At 44.7% G+C, this 25,103-nt stretch overlaps 1 protein-coding gene across 1 annotated transcript in view; it reads right to left on the bottom strand.

The window, feature by feature from the left end:
• The window catches only part of MYO1D (myosin ID), a 157,577-nt gene that overhangs the window by 38,546 nt on the left and 93,928 nt on the right, over positions 1 to 25,103 (bottom strand). Inside the window, 3 exon segments of the mRNA XM_033170700.1 lie at positions 11,855 to 12,009; positions 20,394 to 20,423; positions 20,425 to 20,508. Coding sequence (XP_033026591.1) covers positions 11,855 to 12,009; positions 20,394 to 20,423; positions 20,425 to 20,508 — 269 coding nt within the window.

The following is a 25,103-nucleotide window of genomic DNA, read 5'->3' as shown; positions in this document are numbered from 1 at the left end:
ACAGTATCCATAGCTACCTTATGACAATAGAAAGCATGGTAATACTAAATAATAATAATAATAATATTTATTATTTGTACCCCGCCCATCTGGCTGGATTTCCCCAGCCACTCTGGGCGGCTTCCAACAGAAACCAAATACAAAAATATCAAACATTAAAAACTTCCCTAAAAAGGGCTGCCTTCAGGTTTTTTCTGAATGTCAGGTAGTTGTTTATTTCCCTGACCTGTGATGGGAGGGCGTTCCACAGGGCGGGCGCCACTACCGAGAAGGCCCTCTGCCTGGTTCCCTGTAGTTTTACTTCTCGCAGTGAGGGAACCGACAGAAGGCCCTCGGCGCTGGATCTCAGTGTCCGGGCTGAATGATGGGGGTGGAGACGCTCCTTCAGGTATACAGGACCGAGGCCGTTTAGGGCTTTAAAGGTCAGCACCAAAATGTTTGTTTGACATTATAAGTACAGTACTAGGGACAGAATGGTCAGTAACAAGATAATGGCTCTCATTATTCCAGATCCACTCTATAAAAATGGTATAACCACTTGGCCAGTGGATCATCTTTAAGGATTAAAAAATAAAAAATAAAACAAATGCAGGGGTGCCAAACTGGGGCACTTTGATTGTAGCTGTAAAGCCAGGATATTAATAGATAGCCACTCCACCAATTTGGCAGAATGGGAGATGCAATTAAGTTTTTCTGGTGTTGTGTGTGTGGTTTCTTTTGGCTGGAAGTCATATAGGAGAGATGATGTGGAGTCTCTACCCTGTTTGAGGAGCTAAAGACCTCATTAACTTGTTCTCATAAATGCTTGACACTTCAAAAGCACCTCAGATGCCTTCCAAATTATGCCAAGTCAGAGTCATTACCCCAGTCTTGAAGCTGACATAGCAAGGGCATGGGGCCAGAGAGACAGTCAATGCTTTTTCAATCCCAGTTTTCCCAGTTTTCTCATTTTTCAATCCCAGTTTTCTCTTTATATATATGTATATGTATATGTGTATGTATATGTGTATGTATGTATGTATGTATGTATGTATGTATGTAATGATATACTTAGCCCTGATTTAAAAATGTATACACTAGCTGTTTTCAAACTTTTAGTCTTCCGTGAATCTTTTTCAGCTGGCAAGAAATCCCCGTATGTCTGCCATGAAACATGCAGTTCACATGGGAATGTTGACCAAGCCTACTGGGCCCCCAAAATCACCATGCATCATTCAGAGTTGAAATTCTCTCCTATGCCCATGCTTTACAGGGTAAGATGGGATGTTTTTCAGGGAAGCTTATCTGCCATGGGCGTATCGGGGGGGGGGCAGATGCCCCCCTAGAAGCAAGCTGCCCCCCCCCCAGAAGCAAAAATGATTGGCGTCCGTCGCCGGGCGAGAGGAGCCGCAGCCCGGGCTGCGACCAGATCTCTGGCTCCAGGCCCGTCTAAGCCATAGAGCCGACTGGCGCAAGGCGCCAGGGCCTGGAGGACACCTCAGCCGCGCCCGCCACGCCGTGGAGAGCGCCTCCACCCTCCAGCCCCGCCGGCAGCGCCCTCCGGCTGCATGGCGGAGCACGAGCTGGCCGGCCGCACCCTCCAACTGCCCGGCGGAGGGAGGAAGCGTGAGATGGCCGGCCACACCGCACCCTCCAGCTGCCCGGCGGAGCGCGAGCTGGCCGGCTGCGCCCTCCAACTGCCTGGCGGAGGGCAGAAGCGCGAGGTGGCTGGCCACACCGCGCCCTCTGGCTGCCCGGCGGAGAGGTGGCCGCGCCGCGCCCTCTGGCTGCCCGGTGGAGTGCGAGCAGGCTGGCCGCCAGGGCGCCTGATGCGCTTAAGACGGCCCTGGCTGGCTTGCTGGTTGGCCGGGGCTCCGCGCTCCTTACCGGCGGCTCTTTGGCTCTGTTGGGAAAGTTGCCGCAGTCGCATGTGCGCCTTAAACCCGCCTCCCAGCAAGACGGGGCAGCCCGGAGGGCCGAGACTCAGAGCAGGACCTCCCCTCCGCCCCACCCCCACCTTTTCCGTGCTGAAATGTCATAACCTGAACGACCATGGCTTGCCCCCCCACCCTAGTTTTGATCATGGGTACGCCCCTGGAGGGAGGGCATATTCCAGGAACGTTTGAGGGAGGAGGGGCATATTCAGTTGAAACATTTGCATATATAGAAACATTATATATAAAACAATTTTTTAAAAAGCAGCAATATAAAAAGCAATTCAGATCTGACACAGACACCAACTAGCATAAAAACACATATAATGTGGCAAAAGTTGCTTTATCCCTCTTGACTCTAATATATAATTCTGCCACCAAAATGAGCTTTCTTCATGTGTTTGTTCCTAAGCACCGGTAATCAAGTATCCACACTTGCCTATTCACTGTATTGGAAGCTTGGTAGCTATAGAATTAATGTCACAGAATGAACATGCATATGCAAGGCAAATCAGCAGCTGCTTGATCAAGAAATATACACAAACTACAAGGTTTTTTGCACAACTTGTTAAAAAAATGCAGATAGGGATGCATCGTGGATTGTGGGCTATTCTGCTTGCTTAAAGACATGTTTGTTGTTGTTGTTATGTTTGTTGTTGTTGTTGTTGTTGCTGCTGCTGCTGCTGCTGCTGCTGCTGTTATTATATGCATACCCCGCCCACTCTGGGAGGCTTACAGGATATCTAAAATTGATAGTTTATTGTTTGGGTGGTTTTATTTTTTATTTTTTTAGGAAAAGAGAATGATTGATTGTGAAGCACCTAGTAAGTCTTCAATGGTTTTAATCTGAAAATGCATCAGATAAAAAAAATGCATTGAAACAAATGAATGGTAATTTTATTTTTAAACCCACTTTTTAAAAGGGATTTTTAAAGTAGTGCCAGTAACACCAAACAGCAGGTTTTTGGTAAGAAGTATAGGATGTGTCATTTGTCAACTAGTTTAATAGCTTCAAGCTTCCATAAAGATTCTTCTATTCAAAGAACAATTAAACAGACCAAAATAAATCCTGATATGTGAAACAGTCATGATTAAAAAAATGATCTGCAGTTAAACAGAAATGTAGTATAAGTTGATTAAATAAAGTATTTCAGCCTTACTCATTGAAGGGTTTGGAAACACACACAAAGGCAAGAGTCACTGACTCACTCTCACTCTCTCGTACACAAACACAATGAATGCACATGACCTGTGTCCAAGAAACCCTAAGTAGCTATCTACAGCCCAGAACTGCCTCTGGACACAGCCAGAAAACTATCAGCTAAAAAGATAAGAAAAGGCTTGTGGGGAGGCTGGGGGAGAGAAGTGACCTTTTTCTGATTAAAGCTATCAGGCAGATGGTCCTGCTTCCATTCCTGTCCCAATAAAACAGCATTAGCAGCAAAGTTATATGTCTGCCTGAGAACAAGGAGGCACAGAATTTCCCAAGGAGGCAGACAGGCAAATGCCAGGACAGCTGCTTGGGGCAGATGGATCTTTTGACAGCTCCATAATGCTGCTGTCGGTGAATTTAAACTCTGGCTAGAGTAGCCAAATCAGCCACCATCTGTTTTTGAGTGTGCACAAAGGATTTTGGAGCAGCAGGTAGCCTAAGAAAACTAGCAGCAAGACCAGCCACCTTTAGATCCTTGGGACTCGGGCGGCTTACATGCTTGCAGCATTCAACACACATTTTTGTAGAGCACGGCCACAACTTGCTGCTACTGTTGGAATTCAATGGTTATCTACTCAGGATGAGAGGAACATTGTCTCCAGCCTACAACAACTTCAGAAGCATTCTACTAGTTAAAGAGGTGAGGAGGGTCTCTAGATGGTAGGCACCTTGAGAGAAAATGGGGATCCCACAGAAGACAATTGCACAGCCACTATCAGGCAGCAACATGCCATGAATGGAGCTTAATTTTGAGGTCATAAGTGTGTTACGTTCAGAATTTAGATTTTAGTTGCCATAGGACATGCACCATTTAGTTTTGGGGTTTTTTAAGTCACTGTGTACTCTCAGGAACTAAAGAAACTTAGATCCCTTGGATGCCAGAATATGGCATACAGTGGTACCTCGGTTCCCAAACGCCTCCCTCCGTTGCCATACGTTTCTGTTCTTGAACGCTGAAAACCTGGAAGTAAATGGTTCCATTTTCAACATTTTTCGGAACCCGAACATGCGACACGGCTTCCGCTGAGTGCACGAAGCTCTTGCAACCAATGGGAAACCGCACCTAGGTTTTTGAACATTTTGAAAGCCGAATGGGCTTCCAGAATGGATTCCATTCGAGAACTGAGGTACCACTGTATACAGCAACTGCAAGATTGTGGAACAGGTTTCCAAACCAAACTTATCTGTTGCCAACCATGCAGGCATTTAGAAAGGTTTGTCCCATAAAATATTTTCACATCCTCGAATCTGCTTGTGTTTCATTTAAGTGGAATAGTTCAGATGTTAACAATCTTGATTAAATAAAACCACGGTTTATTAAGCTGGGAACAATCACTGTGCCTGGATACTCCCCTCTTTGCTCCTGCCCTCCCACAGTGGAGTGACTGTTTCTATAGTGGTTTGTTAAACCATAGTTTCCTAATACAACCAGATCTCAATTAATCCTGGTTTACTAACAAGGTTATGGCACCAGGAGTATAAAATGGTTAGTAAACTAAAATTAATCCATCTCAGTTTGCTATTTCAGATGTAACAGGAAATTGTGGGTTGCCATGATTGAAGCATCAAAGCCAGCATATGAGAGGAGAGGTGGATGCCTCTTGTGTTAATAAACAATGGTTTGCTGAACTGAGATTACGACATCTGAACTGCCCCTCAGCATTACTTTCATGGCTGAATTATGCGTGATTGTTTATGTAATGATTTCAGGGTGCTTTTTATAAGTAATGTATAGATAAGATAACATAAATTGAAAATGAAACGTGTATTTTAAAGGGGTAGTTAGGGTCTGCTTTGCCTCACATGCTCTTGCAGACAAGGCCCTGTCATTAGCTAGGATTTGGCTGCCTGCTTTACCAGCATCCTTTGTAAGCAGAAATCAACTTTCCAACAGCATACAAATGCTTAAGTGACAGATAAATCTGACATTAGCAAGTTTTCAATGGCTCTTTTGAGTGGAGGTGTTCTGCACTTCTGCAGAGAGCCATTTCCTCAGGAAGATGCTTGCTCATTAACATTAAGGGGAAACTATAAACCTTGCCATGTCTCTATATCTGTCTCAAAAGAGACACTGGCATTGTGCATATTCTGCTTCAGCAAGTTGCCAGTGTTTCCTCCCAAATAAAGAGGATACCTTGTTGAAATGGGGGGTGGGGCAGGGAATAATCCTGAAGCTTGCACTTGTTTAACAGACTGCAAAATAAATTATTTGAGCTCATTTGGTATCCATGCTGTTCTTGAGGGCAGCATTTAATGGAGGAAAAGGAAGCAATCCAAGCTTAAAATTAAGAAAGAAAGAAAAAGGGAGGCAGATTTTGAGGAAAACCTTCTTAATACAAATGCTTCTATGACTGTACAGAAGGGGTTTTAAAACAGTTGTCTGGGTTTTTAAGATGAAGGGTTGGACAATATTAAAACTAGATTTAAAAAGCAGATCCAAAAACTGAGCAGCGGATGCTGTGAATGAATCTCATTGGAGTCCAAGTGGCAAGGACATCTAACACACTAGATCCAGTGTGGTGAAGTGGTTAAGAGCGGTGGACTCATAATCTGGTGAACCAGGTTCGCTTCCCCGCTCCTCCACATGCAGCTGCTGGGTGACCTTGGGCTAGTCACACTTCTCTGAAGTCTCTCAGCCTCACTCACCTCACAGTGTTTGTTGTGGGGGAGGAAAGGAAAGGAGATTGTTAGCCGCTTTGAGACTCCTTCGGGTAGTGATAAAGCGGGATATCAAATCCAAACTCTTCTTCTACTAAAGTAAGAGATGTAAAACCTGTGGCCTTCCAGCTGCTGCTGGACTACTGCTACCATCATTATTGGCCACTGGCTACACGGGCTGAGGTTGATGGGAGCTGGTGTCCAATCACATCTGGAGAGCCTTTCATTAAAGGAACCCTCAAGCTTGCTCTTGGCCAACATGAAAAGAAGCAGAGTAAATAAGAAATACTAATACTCAGCATTCAGATACAGCGGAACCTTGGTTCTTGAACTTAATCTGTTCCGGAAGTCTGTTCAACTCTCAAAACCTTTCGAAAACCAAGGTGCGGCTTCCGATTGGCTGCAGGAGCTTCCTGCACTCAAGCGGAAGCCATGTCGGGTGTTCGGCTTCCGAAAAACGTTCGAAAACCAGAACACTTACTTCCAGGTTTTCGACGTTCGGGAGCTGATTTGTTCATCAACTAAGCCGTTCGAGAACCAAGGTATGACTGTATTATGTGCAGGGCAATCCAAAGCATGTTTACTGATGGAAAAGACCTACTGTGTTCAATTCGGCTTGCTTTTAGGAAGTGCTTCATTATTATTATTTTGGTAAAATGAGCTGCTGGTACTCATATCTTGATAAGAGCGCTGTGAGTTCCAGCATACAATGGTTGCCATAGACAGAAGGGGAGAGGTGACAGTACTCTGTAATGGTGAGTACCATCACAAAGAAAGCATTGCTTCTAGGGAGTGCGAAAAGCCTTCGTTCCTGCAGTGCTACACATCTGGGGATCTTGTGGACCTGACAGCTCTGCCAATCAACTGGCACCAGTTATTTCCCCCATCCTGCAGTAGCTGGGCCTGAGGTTAACACACAGTGACTTCCTTAAGATCGCAGCGAGCTCACGGCTAAGGTGAAATTTGAAGCAAGAACCCTGGCTGCCACTCTTAACCACAACGCAAAACCAGCTCTGTTTACAAGAACACAGCATTTGTTTGCTGAGCACAAAAGCTCCACTATGTTTTTGGAGCACAGGGGTGAGGGTGGGATTTCTAAAAGTACTTTTGATGAGAATGATGAAAAACACCACCACGATGTTTGTGTAAATGTTAAATGAGAATATTCCCTAGGCTGGGCAATATCTCCATTTGCAGACCAGAAAACTACACCCACAAGCCACAACGTCCACAGCTGGTGAATGTTTCTTATTTCAAGTCATTCTGAAATGGCTGCTGTCTGCTTCTGCCTTCCCTCTGCCCTCAACTGCTTCAACCCATTTCCGTTTCCTGCACCTTCAGCACCAACCCTTCCAGTTTCATCTCCTTGCATACTGGAAGTTTAGTGACCCAAGACTAGGCTCACCTGAAACAGCTTCAGCTGACTCAGCTAGTCTGACGTGTGCAGGTGGCTCATGATATTCTGTGTCACTTGTTTATGAAAAAGCCTGGTGAATTGGCCCCATTTTACAGAGGTTAAAGAAAGGAAAAACAAACAGGCAAGGGGAGAGGCGTGTGTACACTGCATCGGAGAAATGAGGAAAATATTGCATGAAAGTGTCTGGCAAGTGTCATTTGTTTTGACTGGTATAGTTGGGAGATCTTTGTGTGCACAGCATAGTGAGCCAACAGCAGAGGGGCCGTCTGCTAGGCACAAATATTCTGTGCCAACATGTAACCTGCTCCCCAGTCCTTTCTCCACCTTGACCTGTAACACAGGAGTTGTCAAAAGTTTGCCCGTCACTCACAAACCATTTGTATGCACCAAGGACTTCACCCCACAAAAGGTAGCAGGATAATCCATGTGAGTTACACAGCATATGACTGTGTTTCCCAAAGCAACCAAAGGTGCTTAGTTTGCCTTTTCTTTTAATGCTCTCTTGATTTCTTACATTTATATATCAGCTGTAATTTGGTCGTCCTAAACAATAATGTCCAAGGATTCCACTTGATGAGCGGTTACTATTTACAAATCTAGCTATAGCACTTCAAATCTCTTCATGACATGTTCCTCAGGGCCAAACAGCAGCTCACCCCTCAGAAGCAGATACTGACTTCATATTTTTAAAGACATCTTCCACGAATCTGAAAGCTGGGAGGTAGATCTCAAGCAAACAAAGCAAAACACATTGGTTGTGCCTGCACGTCACACTAAACCATGGTTTTAGTGAGATGCATAACTTGTAGCAACATTCAAGGCTTATTCATTCCCTGCCACTCCAATACACACTTCTCTGCCTGCATAGCCAGGAGGAGGATTTCAGCAGCTTTTACGTTTGGTTTTCCATAAATGTGGCTTGTCATTTCATCAGTACTGGGGATCGTGGGTTACACTAACTAGGTTTTCTTGAAACAAGTCAGCTCCATAAACCGTGGTCTGAAGTTGGCTTGTTTTAAAACTGATCATGGTGCGAAACCATGCTCATCAGTTCAAATGAAACAAACAGATGCATTTAAGGGCAATGGAAAATAAAAGCTTCCCAAGTCCTTCTCCTGACCATGCAGGAAGATAAGGAATGGGGAGTGCAGGAGCCTGAGGTTCACTGTGTCCTCTGCACATTACACAAAACCATGGTTTAGCATGATGCACCAACACAGCCATTTTCTCACCACATCCACTAGGGTGCCACGTGAGGTGAATAAGGCTCATTGTTTGATTAATACCTTGGTTAAATCTACACACCATCAGTGTAGAAATGCATGTATCCCGTTAGATTTTATGCTTTGTCTCTCCAACTATTCCCTACTTTCATTATTTCTTGCTCTTAAGTTTGCAAGCCTTCGGGACAGTAATCAGGGACACGGTTATGAGCCTGAGCCCTTGGATTGGGTGGGGCAACTTCAAAATCTTTAAAGCATTTTAATTGTGCATTACTTATGTACATTGGGATCTCACGCTCCCAAAGCAGGCAACAGGACATAGCAATTAAGTGTTGCAAGACATAAATTAAGCATCAGGATCCCAGTTCAGGAAAGCACATTAAACCTGACTGTAGAATAAAGAGGGACAAAAAGCATTTCTGTCTGGAGTTGCTATGCAATATGAACCCCCCCTCCTTTCTTTTAAGGGAGTGTAGGTCTGCATTCCACTGTTTCCATTAAGCAAATTGCTGAAAATATTTTTGGCTGCTGAAGGGCTTCTAGAGCAGCTGCAGTGAAAACAATCTCCTCACCCCCACCACAGGTGTGGCAAAGCTCAGTGAAATCCACATTATTAGGGTAGTTGGAAGATGGGTCCATCAAATCAGAGATTTGTTTTGTTTTTCAATTGTGGTCCCTATTTTTCCTCCCCTCCTGATACTGTCATATGCATAGACTTCCTTAATCAATATCTTTCAATGCTCCTCTCTTTTCAGGAAATTGATTGGCTAAACTTTTTTAATTGGTAAGATATTCTATCTATACTTTCAAGTAATATTTCTTTTTGGAATGTTTTTTATGGGAAAGGGCTGTAGCTCAGTGGTAGAGCATCTGTCTTGCAAGCAGGAGGTCCCACGTTCAACCCCTGGCACCTCCAGCTAAGCTTGGGAGAGACTCCTGTCTGAAATCCTGGAAAGCCACTGCCAGTCAGTGCCAACCACACTGAGCTAGATGGGTCTGACTCAGTACAAGGCTACTTCCTTTGTTCCTGTGCCATGCTCCAGCTATGCCTTCATAACCGCAAAACTATTATTACTTGATGGCACCAACTTAACTATGGAGCTTGGCCATGGACACATGTAAGGGGGTCAGTTTGCCTGGAGGATAAATGTTGGCCCACACTGACTTAGGTCAACTAAGGCTTATTGACTGAAGCAAATATTGTTCTGTGTGAGACGACCATAGAGATGGTTTTACTGAACTATACCTTGTGCCATAGTAAATTAATAGGTAAAGGCTAAAGGCTCTGGGCTAGCTGGAATCAAGGAAGTCAGGAATTAGCAGATCTCAAGCTCCCATCATTGCAGTTTCTCCCACCTCACTAGCGCTCTCTACTGGGCATCTGTATAATTTCCTGCAGCACAAACTTGTTGGCATCTATTGTCTCAAGAGACAAAGGAGTGCGCCTCCAGGGGTGAAGTCAAACCACTGTGTTAGCATCTCTCTGGGGCACAAGCCTAGGCGGTGTGTATGGAGGTCCTGGGTGGCCCAGACAACAAATCGCCCCTCTGGCCTTGGTGATATGGTCCAAAGGAAAGCAGAGCAATACATTTGGCACCAGCCTGGCTGCAGGATTTGCCAGAAAGAGGCATATAAAATGTCATCCAACCGTCTTTGAGACTCCACTCCAGATTTGTGTAAGGTTTACTCCTTAAGGCTTTTATTTCCCCAAAAATATCCCACAAGGCAGCAGAAGTTTAGGACCAGAGTTTTCCTTCTCCTAGATGCGCCACCTTCCCCGAATGAAAAGCCCCATCTGCCTCTCACTTCCTTCTATAGCATGTGTGGAAACCACCTTCTTGACTGTTGGATCCATTATTGGTCACATCTGCTTAATCTGCCGGAGCCTGTCTTTGCATGCAGGGGAAGTCACTAAGTCACTTAGGGTTTGAGACTCATCAGCTACCCTCACCTGGTTTAGTTGGCCAGCCAAAGTCATTCCCAGGTTGTGGATGCTGTCACATGCTGACAGCATCTACCACAGGTCTCAAGCACTGGACTGAGACAGGTGTCAAAGCTTGATTTACGTGTATTCTCACACACACCCAATGGTATATTCTGGAGTGGGGAAACCTCAGTGCATTGGAAGGAGGCAGTCAAATATCATAGTATTTGCTACTAATTTAAATTTGAGACGAGGTTCAGCAAAAGGTTCCACATAAGTTATACTGGGCTCCTGTGGTATGTTTTAATAAAGAGTAGATTACGTGGGTGTAGCTGTGGGTTAAACCACAGAGCCTAGGGCTTGCCGATCAGAAGGTCGGTGGTTTGAATCCCCGCAACGGGGTGAGCTCCCGTTGCTCGGTCCCTGCTCCTGCCAACCTAGCAGTTCTAAAGCATGTCGAAGTGCAAGTAGATAAATAGGTAACACTCCGGCAGGAAGGTAAACGGCGTTTCCGTGCGCTGCTCTGGTTCGCCAGAAGCAGCTTAGTCATGCTGGCCACATGACCCAGAAGCTGTACACCAGCTCCCTCGGCCAATAAAGTGAGATGAGCGCCGCAACCCCAGAGTCGTCCATGACTGGACCTAATGGTCAGGGGTCCCTTTACCTTTTAGATTACTATGAAACCATGTCTAAGATGTAGGAGGCAAAACCCCACTTTGCAACAAGAATGACCATTTTGGATTTCCATCCATAACAACGTATTATATTGAACTCTATTAACAATGTAGACACCAACTTGTACTGACCAAAACTGGTCATATTTCAAGCTTCAATCGCTTAAGGGAATTCACTTAAGGCAGGCATGGCCAAACTTGGCCCCCCCAGCTGTTTTGGGACTACAATTCCCGTCATCCCTGACCACTGGTCCTGTTAGCTAGGGATGATGAGAGTTGTAGTCCCAAAACAGCTGGAGGGACAAGTTTGGCCATGCCTGATTAAGGGAAAGCTAAGATGAGTAATAAATGGGAGAGCCGCTGAAGTAGCAGCTATTGTTACTCAAGTCAAAATGATTCTGGGTGTGAAAGAACTTTGAGACAAAAGTTTAGTGCTTTTCAAATTATACACATAATTAGTGGGTGCAAGTGGAAAATAGAAGGCACAATGGAATAGGCTGTTGGGAATTAAAGGGGACAGATGAGCTGAGACCAAATACTGCTTCTTTCCAGACATGGGACGACTATCAGCAGTCATTCTGGTCCTACAAGTCAAACCTAAAGCACATATGGGAAAAACACTTCAGACACGGATGCATAGTGTCACAACACCTAGAGTTTGGCTTACAGTTGACACATCTGTTGGGTAGCCAAAAAGAGCTACTTACGTGGTCAAAATACAGGTTTGTGCAAGCCCTGAGGAGTCAAACTCTAGAGAGATATCCAGATGTTTATAGAAATGGAGTCAAAAGCTATCCCAAAGCAAGATTTGGGGATGTGTACTCAAACTCACCTTTTGAAGTGATTTGCCAGGACTCCAATCAACTCTCCAATCTTGCTCTCATTGACTGGATGCATGCTGAGCAGGCACACTATTAGGTCCTTGTTGTCTTTTGTGTGGAAAACTGCAAGCTGGTCTTTTCCATTGGAGACACTCAATCCCGTCAGCTGAGCAAAGAAAGAGGGGAAATGTTAAGGCTAACCTTCCTGGATACTTTGCAGTAGTAATAGAAAATTAGATTACAAATACAGACACTTTCCCCCTACCACCCGTTTCTGGAATGACAGCCATGTCTGATTAACCAGACTTTAACAGGGCAAGTGCCTGGCTTTCGCCTCTCAAGTAACCTCAAAGCAGAAATAACACAGGGACTCAGGTACATTTACTAGTAAAAGGACCCCTGACCATTAGGTCCAGTCGTGTCCGACTCTGGGGTTGCGGTGCTCATCTTGCGTTACTGGCCGAGGGAGCCGGCATACAGCTTCTGGGTCATGTGGACAGCATGACTAAGACGCTCTGGCGAACCAGAGCAGCGCATGGAAATACTGTTTACCTTCCTGCCAGAGCGGTACCTATTCATCTACTTGCACTCTGACGTGCTTTCGAACTGCTAGGTTGGCAGGAGCAGGGACCGAGCAACAGGAGCTCACCCCGTTGTGGGGATTCGAACTGCCGACCTTGTGATCAGCAAGCCCTAGGCTCTGTGGTTTAACCCACAGCGTCACCCGCATCCCTACATTTACTAGTAGCAGCACACTATGTGTTTTGACATTAGTATTCCAAATATGACTTTGTATAATATAGAAGTGCCTACAGACAGTAGAACAATTAAACAGAACCTTAAAAGCAAGCCATACATTAAATTTAACACTAGTACCTCAAGTACTTACAAAGCATGCTAAGCCTACTAGAAATATATTAGGAAGCTTTGTTTCAGTTCCACTGCATGATATATTTATAATTATTAGAATCAGGGTTTTTTTCCCTAATTTTTTTTAAAGGGTACTCTCATTTTCCTACTCATATTGAAATACTACCCCTCAATGAGACCAAACTTATAGATTCACAAAATGTTTAGGGGTATGCGTACCCCTGCATCCCCCCCAGAAAAAAAGCACGGATTAGAATTATTACTACAAATTGAATTTATATACCGCCCTATACCCGGAGGTTGCAGGGTGGCTCACAGAACAAAACCAGAACACAAAACCATAAAATATAGAATCAAAATAAAGACAACAACCCAATACCCCCCATACCCTCCACATTTTAAAAGGGCATCGGATGTCAATCAAATCAACCAAAGGCCTGGTTATAAAGGAACGTTTTTGCCTGGCGCCTAAAGGTGTATAATGAAGGCGCCAGGCGAACTTCCCTGGGGAGAGCATTCCATAGACAGGGAACCACTGCAGAGAAGGCCCCGCTCTCGTGTTGCCTCCCTCCAGACCTCTCGAGAAGAAGGCACACAAAGAAGGGCATCAGAAGATGATCTCAGGGTTCGGTTAGGTTCATATGGAAAGAGGCGGTCCTTGAGGTATTGCGGCCCTGAGCCGTTTATAAAAAGTATCTGGAATCCCACTTTCTGCCTGTGGTGCAGAAAAGGGCAACCAAACTCACCAAGGTGCAAGAGCAACTCCCCTTTGAGGAACGTTTATAACATTTGGAGCTTTTTAGATGAATGTGGGGAGAGGGGATGATGATGTATTTGCATGGTGTGGAGAAAGTGGATAGGTAGTATCTCTCACACAGACACACACCAAATAGGAGACTCTGGAGTCATTCAATGAAGCTGAACAGCAAGAGATTCAGAGCAGACGATAGGAAGTGTTTCTTCACACTTAGTTAAACTCTGGAATTTGCTACCAGTTTAGATAGCCTTATCCCTCCATGAAATTATCTCGTCCCCTGGAAAAGCTATCAATGGCTACTTGTCATGATGACCATATTTCATCTCCTGCATCAGAGCAGCATGTCTCTGAACACTAGGCACTTGGGATTATGATCAGAGTGCCACTGTACCCATGCTCATCTGTAGCTTCCCATGGGCATCAGGCTGACCAGACTGCTGGATCAGATCGGGCTACCAAGACTCCTATGTTGTTATGAATTTTTAGTTCATCTCCAAACCTACTCACACATTTCCCACAAAATGTGTTCGTTACACAGAACACAGAAATTGACAACTGATAACAATATATGAAAATGAACCGGTATTTGCAAGGCACAACATATTCTGAACACAGTATGGAGACCTTTTTTTTGTAGCAGAAGAGTACACACATCCCAGACTATATACTGCAGCTGTACAGCCTTGGGGTAGGGATGGGTGAAATATGCCCATTTTGGTTTCTCTTCATTTCTCATTTTCTTAAGTTCAGTCCATCCTGTTTCTGCATTGGCACATGAAAATTCATATACATGAAAATTGTGTGCAGATATTCTTCTGATGTATCCATTTTTGAAGCATTTCCCCCCTGAAATCTTACATTTCTGTAAAATTTTTTACTAATGCAGACATTTTCTATGCTCTTTTGATTGGAGAACCGCATTGCAAAATCTATTTAAGTATCAACTCCATAGGACAACTACATTTCAGTGCGTGTCTTGGTTCAGCAAATGCAAATTAATCCTCCTCCCTTTGCTATTCATTTTTTAAAAGAGGCATATGTGTTTTATAAAAAAATACTAACAAGTTAAAAGGTTTGTGCAAATATAGCAATAAATCAGGTGAGACAGAACAGAGATTGAAATATTTGCGCATGCTGCCATACAATGGCTCTCTTGATAATAACAAAGAGGTTGCTGATTGACCAAGTATTGGTGATGAGGCTTTGATTCTGCTTACAGTGCATTTCTGCTAGTCAGATCCGTAGAAAAAGCTAATACATTTCTATATTCTGGATTGTGTTTGGCACACACAAGCTTTTGTCTAATAATCAATGATTAAATTAAGCAAAGGCTTGAAACAGCTTTGCCCCAGAATTTTTATTTACACACACACACACACACACACACACACACACACACACACACAAAATATAGTGTATTAGAGAATATAAGCTTTAAATTTTAAAAGCTGATACAGCTTTGATCACTCAAACGTCTCAGAAGAGAGCATAATTCTTCAGGCAAAACCCAGTAATTGCTATTTATTTTTGTAGTGAAATGTCAAGCATTGACAAAAGTGTACTCAGATGAGAATTCCTAGCTATTTAGAATGGCTATAATTGGATCAGACTGACTGCTAGTTTCTTCAAGGAACTTAAGAAAAAACTCAACCTTCAAGGACTGTTCTTTGTTTCAGCATGAAAAAAGAGACTGTCTCATTTCTGACACCTTTCAACACCTCTCTGCCATTTCCCCCTTGCTGGAGAGAGAGGTTAAGACTTCAAGAAATTTTCAGTGCACCAGAAAGCTCATGTAAAGAGGAATTCCCTAAGCAGCAGTGCATACTTCTAGAAATTGTTGTTATGAAAGCCTCCAAAAGCAGGGTCTACGTGTGTTCAGTTGTATTTCTAGGATTTTAATCAAGGGGATGAGACTGAAAGAAGGTGGAAGGCTGAATGCTCTGTGACCAGGCATTCTCTTGCAAGGGATCAAGAGACCCCGCATTTAAACACAAGAATTCTGTGTTCCGTCTGTACCCTCTTCCAACAAATATGCGGAGTTATGAACTGGGGTCAGGCAGGAGAGAATTCTAACTCAATACCCACTTCTGATCTTCCTTCCCCTCTCCATCCAGGCCAATTCCAATGCCCAGTGCCAACTGTGGTGTCCCCTAGCAAACAGTTGGGACAAAGTTATTGTTCTCTAGGTTTCAATTAAAAAATTAAGACTACACACCTTTAGAATGGGGAAAGCTAATTTGGTGCCCTCCAATAAGTCAATGGTCAGTTGTACCACTATGACTTCTGGATAGTACAACATTTGCCACTTACCGGTAGTTTTAGAACCTCTAACATAAAGAAGTGAATGGTTGGTATGCAGCAGACTATCAACCCACATTTAGCTCCAATAATCTGCTACAGAGGGCCTCTTCAGCAGGGTAAAAGGTAAAAGTAAAGGGACCCCTGACCATTAGGTCCAGTTGTGTCTGACTCTGGGGTTGCAGTGCTCATCTCGCGTTACTGGCCAAGGGAGCTGGTGTACAGCTTCCGGGTCATGTGGCCAGCATGACTAAGCTGCTTCTGGCGAACCAGAGCAGCGCATGGAAATGCCGTTTACTTTCCCGCCAGAGCGGTCCCTATTTATCTACTTGCACTTTGATGTGCTTTCAAACTGCTAGGTTGGCAGGAGCAGGGACCGAGCAATGGGAGCTCACCCCGTTGCGGGGATTTGAACTGCCGACCTTCTGATCAGCAAGCCCTAGGCTCTGTGGTTTAACCCATAGCGCCACCCGCATAGATTAGTTTAAATAATTGATTTAAATCTGTTTTTGGCCTCTTGGTGTGGGTAATTGTGATTTGCTCTGTAATGCGGTGCATGGTGAAGCAACTGTACCACTGCTTTGTGAGGTAACAAACTCTGCACGAATCCACTGAATCTACATTCTCAAAATGCCAAAATTGGAAGCAGGAACGCATCCTGATTCAATTTAACAAAACAAGCGTGCAAAGTGATAGTAAGAGGGCATGTGTGAAATAAGAGAAAATTACCTTCATTTCCCCCATTTTCCAGAATGTATTATTATTTCCCATCTTAATGCATTTATTTATTGCTATCCTTCAGTTCCTGGCATATGCCAACTTGGCTGGCAACACCAGGCACCAGAGGTTTCATGTCACCGGGATTTTTACTGCCACAAGTCAAAGGCGCACAGAGGGATATTACTCCCCATTTGGAATTGCTTTAAAAAAAAAAAAAAAGGTTAGGAGTGACAGAATGGCTTCTTGAGCTGGGAAAACAAGCTTAGGCAGGACCAGGCATCAGCTGACCGCCTGAGATCTCCATGGCAACGCCTTCCCAAGGGATGTTGGCTATGTTGACAGGGCAGCGTTGCAACAGTGATTGTGAGTGCTGCTGGCATGCAGATGCACTTTGGGGAGGCTAGCTCCTGTACACCTTTACAGGGCCAATCCATCTTACAGATGTAAATGAAACACATCTTTTCAGGTGAGGCAGAGAAACAAACACCAGGGCTCAAATATAAATGGTCCATGTTCTTGGTGAAAGCATCTCCATCAGTCCAAATAATGGTAGCTTTTCTATGAAGCGCAAGGGGAAAAACCCATCCCCACACAATTATGCAGATTTCGAGGCTCCCCCACTTTCACTACATACAAAGATATTAATTAGGTAAGAGGCCATACGTGTTTTTTAAAATACACTGGCAACGGGCAGCTCCTAAACACAACGAGTTTGATAACATGGGCAACAAAAAGTTGTCAAAAATACTGATGAGGAAAATAAGGTTAATTTCGGCAGGCTGGAAAGACTTCACATACCAGTCCCCCAAGGTATTATCACCATTGTATATATTTTATGATGTAACCCACCCTAGGATTGTGGATTGATGAAGGATGGGATAGTAAACAAACACATAAATATTGATGGAAGTGTACATGAACGAAAATTTGGCCATGCTCTTCAGCATTTGAGAAACTCCATCATGCAGAAAACTGGCTTACACAGATCCATAGGCACATTGGATCAGCGTGGCTCTTTGAAAACTTATTTCCTTTCAAATCCACCCCCACAGACATAGCAGCTCAGGAAACATTTTCAGGAACAAAACAAGAGCTAATTTATCTCATTTATATTTATTTCAGATGTCCTTAGAAGTACTAGACAATGAAAAGAGTAGTTCCCTCAGGAAGGCCATTGGCAATATGCATGTTGTTGTTCAGTCATTCAGTCGTGTCCGACTTTTTATGACCCCATGGACCAGAGCACGCCAGGCACGCCTATCCTTCACTGCCTCTCGCAGTTTGGTCAGACTCATGCTAGTCACTTCAAGAACACTGTCCAACCATCTCATCCTCTGTCGTCCCCTTCTCCTTGTGCCCTCCATCTTTCCCAACATCGGGGTCTTTTCTAGGGAGTCTTCTCTTCTCATGAGGTGGCCAAAGTACTGGAGCCTCAACTTCAGGATCTGTCTTTCTAGTGAGCACTCAGGGCTGATTTGTTTAAGAATGGATAGGTTTGATCTTCTTGCAGGCCTACTTATTACTAGGCAATTCCTTTTGCTTCTTTGCAAGCAGGGATGGTAAAATAAAACTCCAACATTTCAGCACCATAGAGTTTTTAATTTTTGCCCTTTGTCCACTCCGTACCACATTATTTCCCACTTCCTTGGTCCTCGCATACCCAAATTTGGTTTTTTTTTAATGAGCTAACTGAAATTCCTTGCTACATTAATTTTTTTTCCCTACCTTGTTAAAACAGATCCCTGAAAGCAAGGCAAGCTGAGCTGGCTTGCAATTCATGGGCTGCTATGTCAGTATTTTTGAAAGGGGGTAAGATCTTGATCACAGCTCTCCCTTCCCGTTGGCCACTGACTCGCAACTGTATTTGTCTCTTGTGGGTCAACTTGTCCCTTAAATAATTTCTTTCAAAAGTGTGATACTCAGCTGGGGGTTTGTGCCCACAAGGCCTGAATAAGTTTAACTCATGCTGAAAGACTGGCAGACAGACTGCTGCAAAGGAAGCACAGCAAGATCTTCCTGGCCACTTTTTCTAATGCACTACATCTTGCTTATTCTCACATAGTCCAAATTTGTAACCCATGGGTAGGCAAACTAAGGCCCGGGGGCCAGATCCGGCCCAATCGCCTTCTAAATCCGGCCCGTGGACGGTCCAGGAATCAGCGTGTTTTACATGAGTAGAATGTTTTTTATTTAAAATGCATCTCTGGGTTATTTGTGGGGCATAGGAATTCATTCATTTTTATTTTTTATTTTTTAAATAGAGTCCGGCCCCCCACAAGGTTTGAAGATTGCGAAAGCAGCGATGTGTATGTTTCATTTACCCCGATATATGGTAAATTTTACCACTCCTCTAGAAATAATTAGTTCACAGGGTGGGGCTGAGGGTAGGGGAAGAACACACAGATAGCTCAGTGTGTGGAAACACAGCTAACAGCTGCTTGTTCAGGAAGAAAAGAGTTCAGAACAACCTAGTTGTACTTCCTTGTTCTTCAAAGAAGCCACACGGGGCTTTCCAAGTAATTTTTTTTTTAAAGACAGCAGGAAATTTTGCTCATGGATTTTCCATGCCATCTAGTTTGGCTCTTCGGCTGGCTGTAGAGATTTACTATCCGTGCTACAGAACAAGATTCCAAACCTCCTCTGTGCCTCTAAGCCTTTAGGGAAGGAAGAAGAACAACAGCCCCCCCCACACACACACATTCTCCTGCCATCATGCAGGTTTATTGACAAGAGCATCATGCAGGTTATTGACCAGTACTGGAGGCAACGAGAGCCAGTAAACCGAAGCTCAATCCTGACATTCTAGAAGTACTGCAGATTGGTGGTTTATGGGTCTGGGAATTAGGGAGGCAGCCTGCTTTGGATGGGGCTGCGTTCCCTCTGAAGGGCCAGGTTTGTAGTTGGTAGGTGCTCCTTGATTCTTTGTCACCAGGAGCCCAAATGACTTTGGTGACATGGAATGCCTATTTTCAGATCTGATTACTGCCACTCCTGGACAGGGATAGCCCGGTCACAGTGATCCAGGTTCCAGAAACATTCTACACGGAGCTGTCCTTGAATATGGCTTAGACCTGGCAGGGGTCAGCAAACTTTTTCAGCAGGGGGCTGGTCCACTGTCCCTCAGATCTTGTGGGGGGCCAGACAACATTTTTTTTGGGGGGGGAAATGAATGAATTCCTATGCCCCACAAATAATCCAGAGATGCATTTTAAATAAAAGGACACATTCTACTCATGTAAAAGCATGCTGATTCCCGGACTGTCCATGAGCTGGATTTAGAAGGCGATTGGGCCAGATCCGGCCCCTAGTTTGCCTACTCATGGTTTAGAGATTGCAGACTGCTGCAAAATACAGTTGTCAGTATTCTGATGGTCCTGAAAGACCATAAACATTGGTGCTTAAAGATCTACACTGACTGCCTATTTGCTACTGAGCCTGAGTCCTGGTTTTGGTACTCACCTATAAAGCCTGAATGGCTTAGAGTCCTGTTACCTTAAGAGCTGGCACTTATACCATTCTGTCTGCGACTTGAGATCTGCTGGGCATCTCCTCTTGGTAGTTCCACCACCAACTGAATCTTCCCAGCAACAATATGCTAATTATGAACTGCACTCCCACTATTGATGTAACCCATCTCGGGTTTTTTTTGACAAAGAGTGGGTTGCAAGTTTATATATATATACACACACACACACACACACACACACATATACATATATATATATATATATATATACACATACACACACACCACACCACACACACACTTGTGGGTGATATACAGATAAAGTAACTCTATGCACTTCACAGAATTTTGACCAGAGTTCTTATCAATTTTACAACAGAGAAAGTGGATCATTAGCAATTTCATACTGTGGAGTCCTAGCTCCGGTTCCAATACTTACATTGTACAGTGGGATGGTTTTCATCACTTTTGTAGTGCTTTGTTGGATCCATCTTATAAAGGTGTCTGTCAGTGAGAAAAATTGCCCGATCTTCCACTTTGCTAAAGCGGTTTATCTGCAAATAATCAAATTCCCCATGGGAATTAAAAGTCATTTCCTTTTTAAACAAAACAAACACACTTCGCACACTGAACAGTGTGACAGTAGAATTATTGGCTCCTTAAGATGTTTGAATTTTGCTTCCACAGTTTCTAAAAGGCATGTGCACATCAGGTTTTAACTGGCAGAAGGATTAAATAGGGTCCGGATTTAAGCTGAGTTCAGCTTGGTGGTATTGTGTCGAAAGCAGTAATTGAAAACAATGAGATTAAAAAAGAAAGAAAAAGTACCTCCGTTAGCTTAACTTTGATTGGTAAGATATTAGCCCAAATACGATTATCCTGTTGCTGCCTGTATTTGTTCAGTAAAGAGGGACAGGGACCACATAAACTGTCAAAAACAGAGCATGGCTGATTGCAAGAGGGCAGGAATTTGCTCTGAAGGCAGGTCTTACCTGAGCTTCGGATTTTTCTGCTATATCGGAAGTTATCTAGGAAGTTTCGCAGACAGTGTATGAAAGCTAAAGTCTACACTAGTCTACTGTAATGTACTCTACATGGAGCTGCAGTTGAAAACATCCAGAAGCTTTAAATCAGTCCAAAATGCAGCTGCCAGATTTTCACAGATTTTATCCTGGTGCTCTGTTTTGGATAGTGTTGATATTGGGTCATAAAAACTTTGACCCAAGTAGTGCTGCTGGCCGGCACTGCAATCAATCACCTTTACGATCGTCTCCGACATCAATGGCGCCCAGGCACACTTCTGCTTCGCCCTTAGCGTTCTCCAGTTGCAGAGTTAAGCACAGCGTCACGATGGCTTTTAGGTCTGCTTCTCCGTGGCGTCGTGAAATAACTTGACAGACGCCAGTGCTACTAAACTAAACTAGACTTTATTTAGTAGCACACACACACAAGTCCTCCAGACTTGAGCTGCATGCTTGCAGCAAACTAACATTCAGCAGTAACACAAAGCAATAAGGCAGAAGAATGCAGAGAAGGGGGAAAGTGAAACCAAACCTCCCCTTTTCTAGACAAAGGAAAAGTGCCCGTATTACAGTGGGCAAGGCTACACTCCCAGGATCAGAACGCCTCTTGCATCATTAACTCTAAGATGCCCAGAAACCTGACACCCCCTCTCGTTCGCAATCCTGGGTAGGCATATATACATTTCATTCAACATTTAAACCCATCACAGAAAACTTCGTGTTTCTGGAAACTCAAGGGCTTTGGTGAATCCATCGGCAAAGATTCATTTCGCTAGGACAATATTTCAACTTGACCACATTTGTCCTAACGCTCCTCATGCAACAATTTTTGAACCGAATATCCAGGTGTTTGGTTCGAGCGTTGAATTGGCCGATTCAGCCAGCTTCAGGCATGGCTGGTTATCCTCCCATATGTGATGGGTAGGTACACTTCTCACACACTTCTTGCACTAGGCACCTGTAGAATTCAAGCTCTCGACACATTTCTGAAAGAGCACTGAACTCTGCCTCAGTTGACGATAGAGCAATTAAACTCTGCTTTTTGGACCTCCAGCCAATTACAGAACCTCCAAATTTTACCACTATTCCAGAAATTGACTTTCTGTCTGAGCCGCAAGCCCAATCAGCATCCACCCAACATTGAAGCTGTTCATCAGCCTTGGGCTGGTCAGTGTGAGGCTAAACTCTTTGGTCTCTTGCAAATATCTAAGAACTCTTTTGACCCCATTCCATGCCATCACACTGGGCTTTGCTGCCTCTTGGCTCAGCAGATTAACTGCAAATGCAATATCGGGCCTGCTCCACTGAGAGAGATAGAGCAGGCTTCCCAGAGCAGATTGATATACCTCTTGGTTCTCAAACTCTCTTTTTTCAACAGACTGGTTATCAGTTACAAAACTTGTCTCCATTGGTGTCCTTGGCACCTTTGCAGTCTGCCATATTGAATTTCCTGAGCAACTGATCAATCTTTGCGCTCTGGTTCAACACAAAACTGCCATCTTGGTCTCTGTGAATCTGAACCCCTAGATACATGTTCACAGGACCCAACTCCTTGAGTTTGAAGTGCTGCCTCAGCTTACTTGCAAACTCCTGCACCTGTTTGTTTGTGTTGGCCACTAGCACAATGTCGTCGACAAAGATCAGGGCCAATTCTTGTTGCTGACCTTTCCCTTTTATGTACAAACAGTTGTCCGCATGGCTTTTCCTGAAGCCTAGCTTCTCCAGCGCTTGGTCGAGACACTGATTCCAGTTTCTCGCGGACTGTTTGAGACCATAAATGGAGCGGTGTAGCCTCCATACGAGACCTGGCCTGTCGCCCTCAAAACCCGGAGGAGGTAGCATATAGATTTCCTCCTGCAGCGGTGCATTTAAGTAGGCGACATCAATGTCAAAATGAGCAGCTTCTGCGCCTCTCTGCGCTGCTACAGCAAGAAGCAATCTCATTGTTTCACTACGGGACGTGGGTGCATAGACTTGTGAGTAATGCACTCCTGGCCTCTGGCTGAAACCTCTTGCCACCAATCTAGCCTTATATTGTGGCTCTCCACTTGCAGTGGGTTTCAATCTATAGACCCAGCGACAGCTCACAGCTTGCTGTCCAGCTGGCAAAGTTGTCAGCGTGAAAACTCCAGAGATTTCATGGCACTAAGTTCTTTCTCCATTGCTTGTTGCCACTTGCTGGATTCTGCCTGAGGTAATCTCTGCACCTCAGCGAAACTTTCCGGTTCGCAGTGAGCAAAACCGGCCCAAACATTAGTGGCTTGGAACTTGTCAGGAGGTTTCCCCTTTGTAGTGCGCTTGGAACGCCGTGGCACCACCGGTGACTCGCCCCCTGACCCAGACGTGCTAGACTCAGCCTGGGAGTCCCTGGCGTCTGGTGAACCACCAAGCGACCTACTGCGCTTGCTATGTCCCCCTGGACTGGGCTTCCCTGTTGGAGACCTTGGAGACCTACCTCGCTTGCTTCTCCTAGCTACTTCTGGAGATGTGGGTGCACTCCTTGGTTCTGTCTTCACCTGTCTCTTTGGGATTGCCCCCTCTGACACTGCACCCTGGTCGTGTTCGGGAATGCGGCCCGAAACACCAGCAGGTTGACCACCTTCTGCACGACTAGCTGATGTAACTGGCTGATCTTCATAGTCAAGATCGCTGAACGGATCTGTGAGCACCTCAGGATTTCCGTGAATCCTTTTCCAGCCTTGCTGCTCACAAAACTCAGCGCTCCTGCTGATTATGACTCGTGAACGATCGCCATCTGGGAAAGCAAATCTCCAGGCTTTCGAACCTGTCTCGTAGCCACAGAAAATCAACTTTTGCGATCTTGGACTGTCCTTTCTACGTAAATGTTTGGGGATAAGAACCCAAGCTTCTGCCCCGAAAGTCCGAAAATAGTGGACCTTGGGCTTCTTTCCATAAAGTAGAAAGTAGGGCGTGGTCCCTATCACGGAACTGTATGTCCTGTTAAGAGTGTGGCAGACAGTTCTCCAGGCTTCAGCCCATAGCATCTTGGCAAGCCTGAGTCAAACAAGAGAGCATCTACTGCCTCCTGCATTGTTCTATTCCGCCTCTCAGAAACACCATTCTCTTGAGGAGAATAAGGAGCAGTTTTTCTATGCTTGATACCTTTGGCACGAAAGAAATCCTGCAGCTTAGATGCAGTAAATTCTGTGCCTCGGTCTGTCTGAAACGCTTTCACGCGGGTTCCAAACTCCACCTCTACTGCTTTCACCCATTCTATAATCTCCTTCGCTGTTTGCCCCTTGTCTTTGAGCGTGAAATCCAACCTGCTCGACTAAAATCATCAGTGAGACAAAGAACATAACGAGAATTACCCATGCGTGGCACCCCCATCGGACCACAGAGATCCGCATGCACAAGCTCGAAAGCTTGCTTGGTCACCCTATCAGATGATGGTAGCTGCAAGAATGCACTTGGCTCTTTTACAAGCTCTACAGTCTAGAAACATGGAGCACTCCTTCATTTTACAACCATCAGTGCACTCTACCTGCTTGCGCACGTATTTCCAATTCACGTGCGAGAATCTGCGATGCCATAAATGCAAACACTGATCATGCGTGGGTAAGTTGGCATACTGAGCTTGAGTCTCCTCAGAGATGCCATTACTTGTTTCAGCACCCTGCGCCCTCTCTGTGGCGCTGTTGTCAGTTTCCAGCATATACACCCCATCATGGCCTTTCACCTGGACCAATTGTTTCCCATCTTTGGAGATGGTGCATACCTGGTTCCCAAAACTGACCAGATAACCTGCATTGTCTAAAGCTGAAACAGAAAGTAAACCAAATTTCATACCATCTAAAACATACACATCAATATCATCATTAAGACAAGGCATGAACATAACACCAGTTTTTGTAACAGGTCTTGTGGTTGAATCAGCCAGAGTGACTGCAGTTGCATCTTGGATCGGCCTGCAGTTCCGCAACTGGCTGCTAGGTGGCGCTAGATGTCTCCCCGCACCACTGTCTATTAACCAACGCAGCTTGGGGGTAGCAACTGTCTTTCCAACCAAGGCATATGCAGCTGCTTTGCAGTGGGCTCCAGCCCCTCCTCTGCTTGCTCTGGAAGGTCCTCTTCTCCCACGACGTGGTCTTCCTTTCATCTCCCGG

The sequence above is a fragment of the Lacerta agilis genome, chromosome 14, assembly GCF_009819535.1.
Source record: "Lacerta agilis isolate rLacAgi1 chromosome 14, rLacAgi1.pri, whole genome shotgun sequence".
Lineage (NCBI taxonomy): Eukaryota > Metazoa > Chordata > Lepidosauria > Squamata > Lacertidae > Lacerta > Lacerta agilis.
This window is presented reverse-complemented; position numbering and strand designations above follow the sequence as displayed.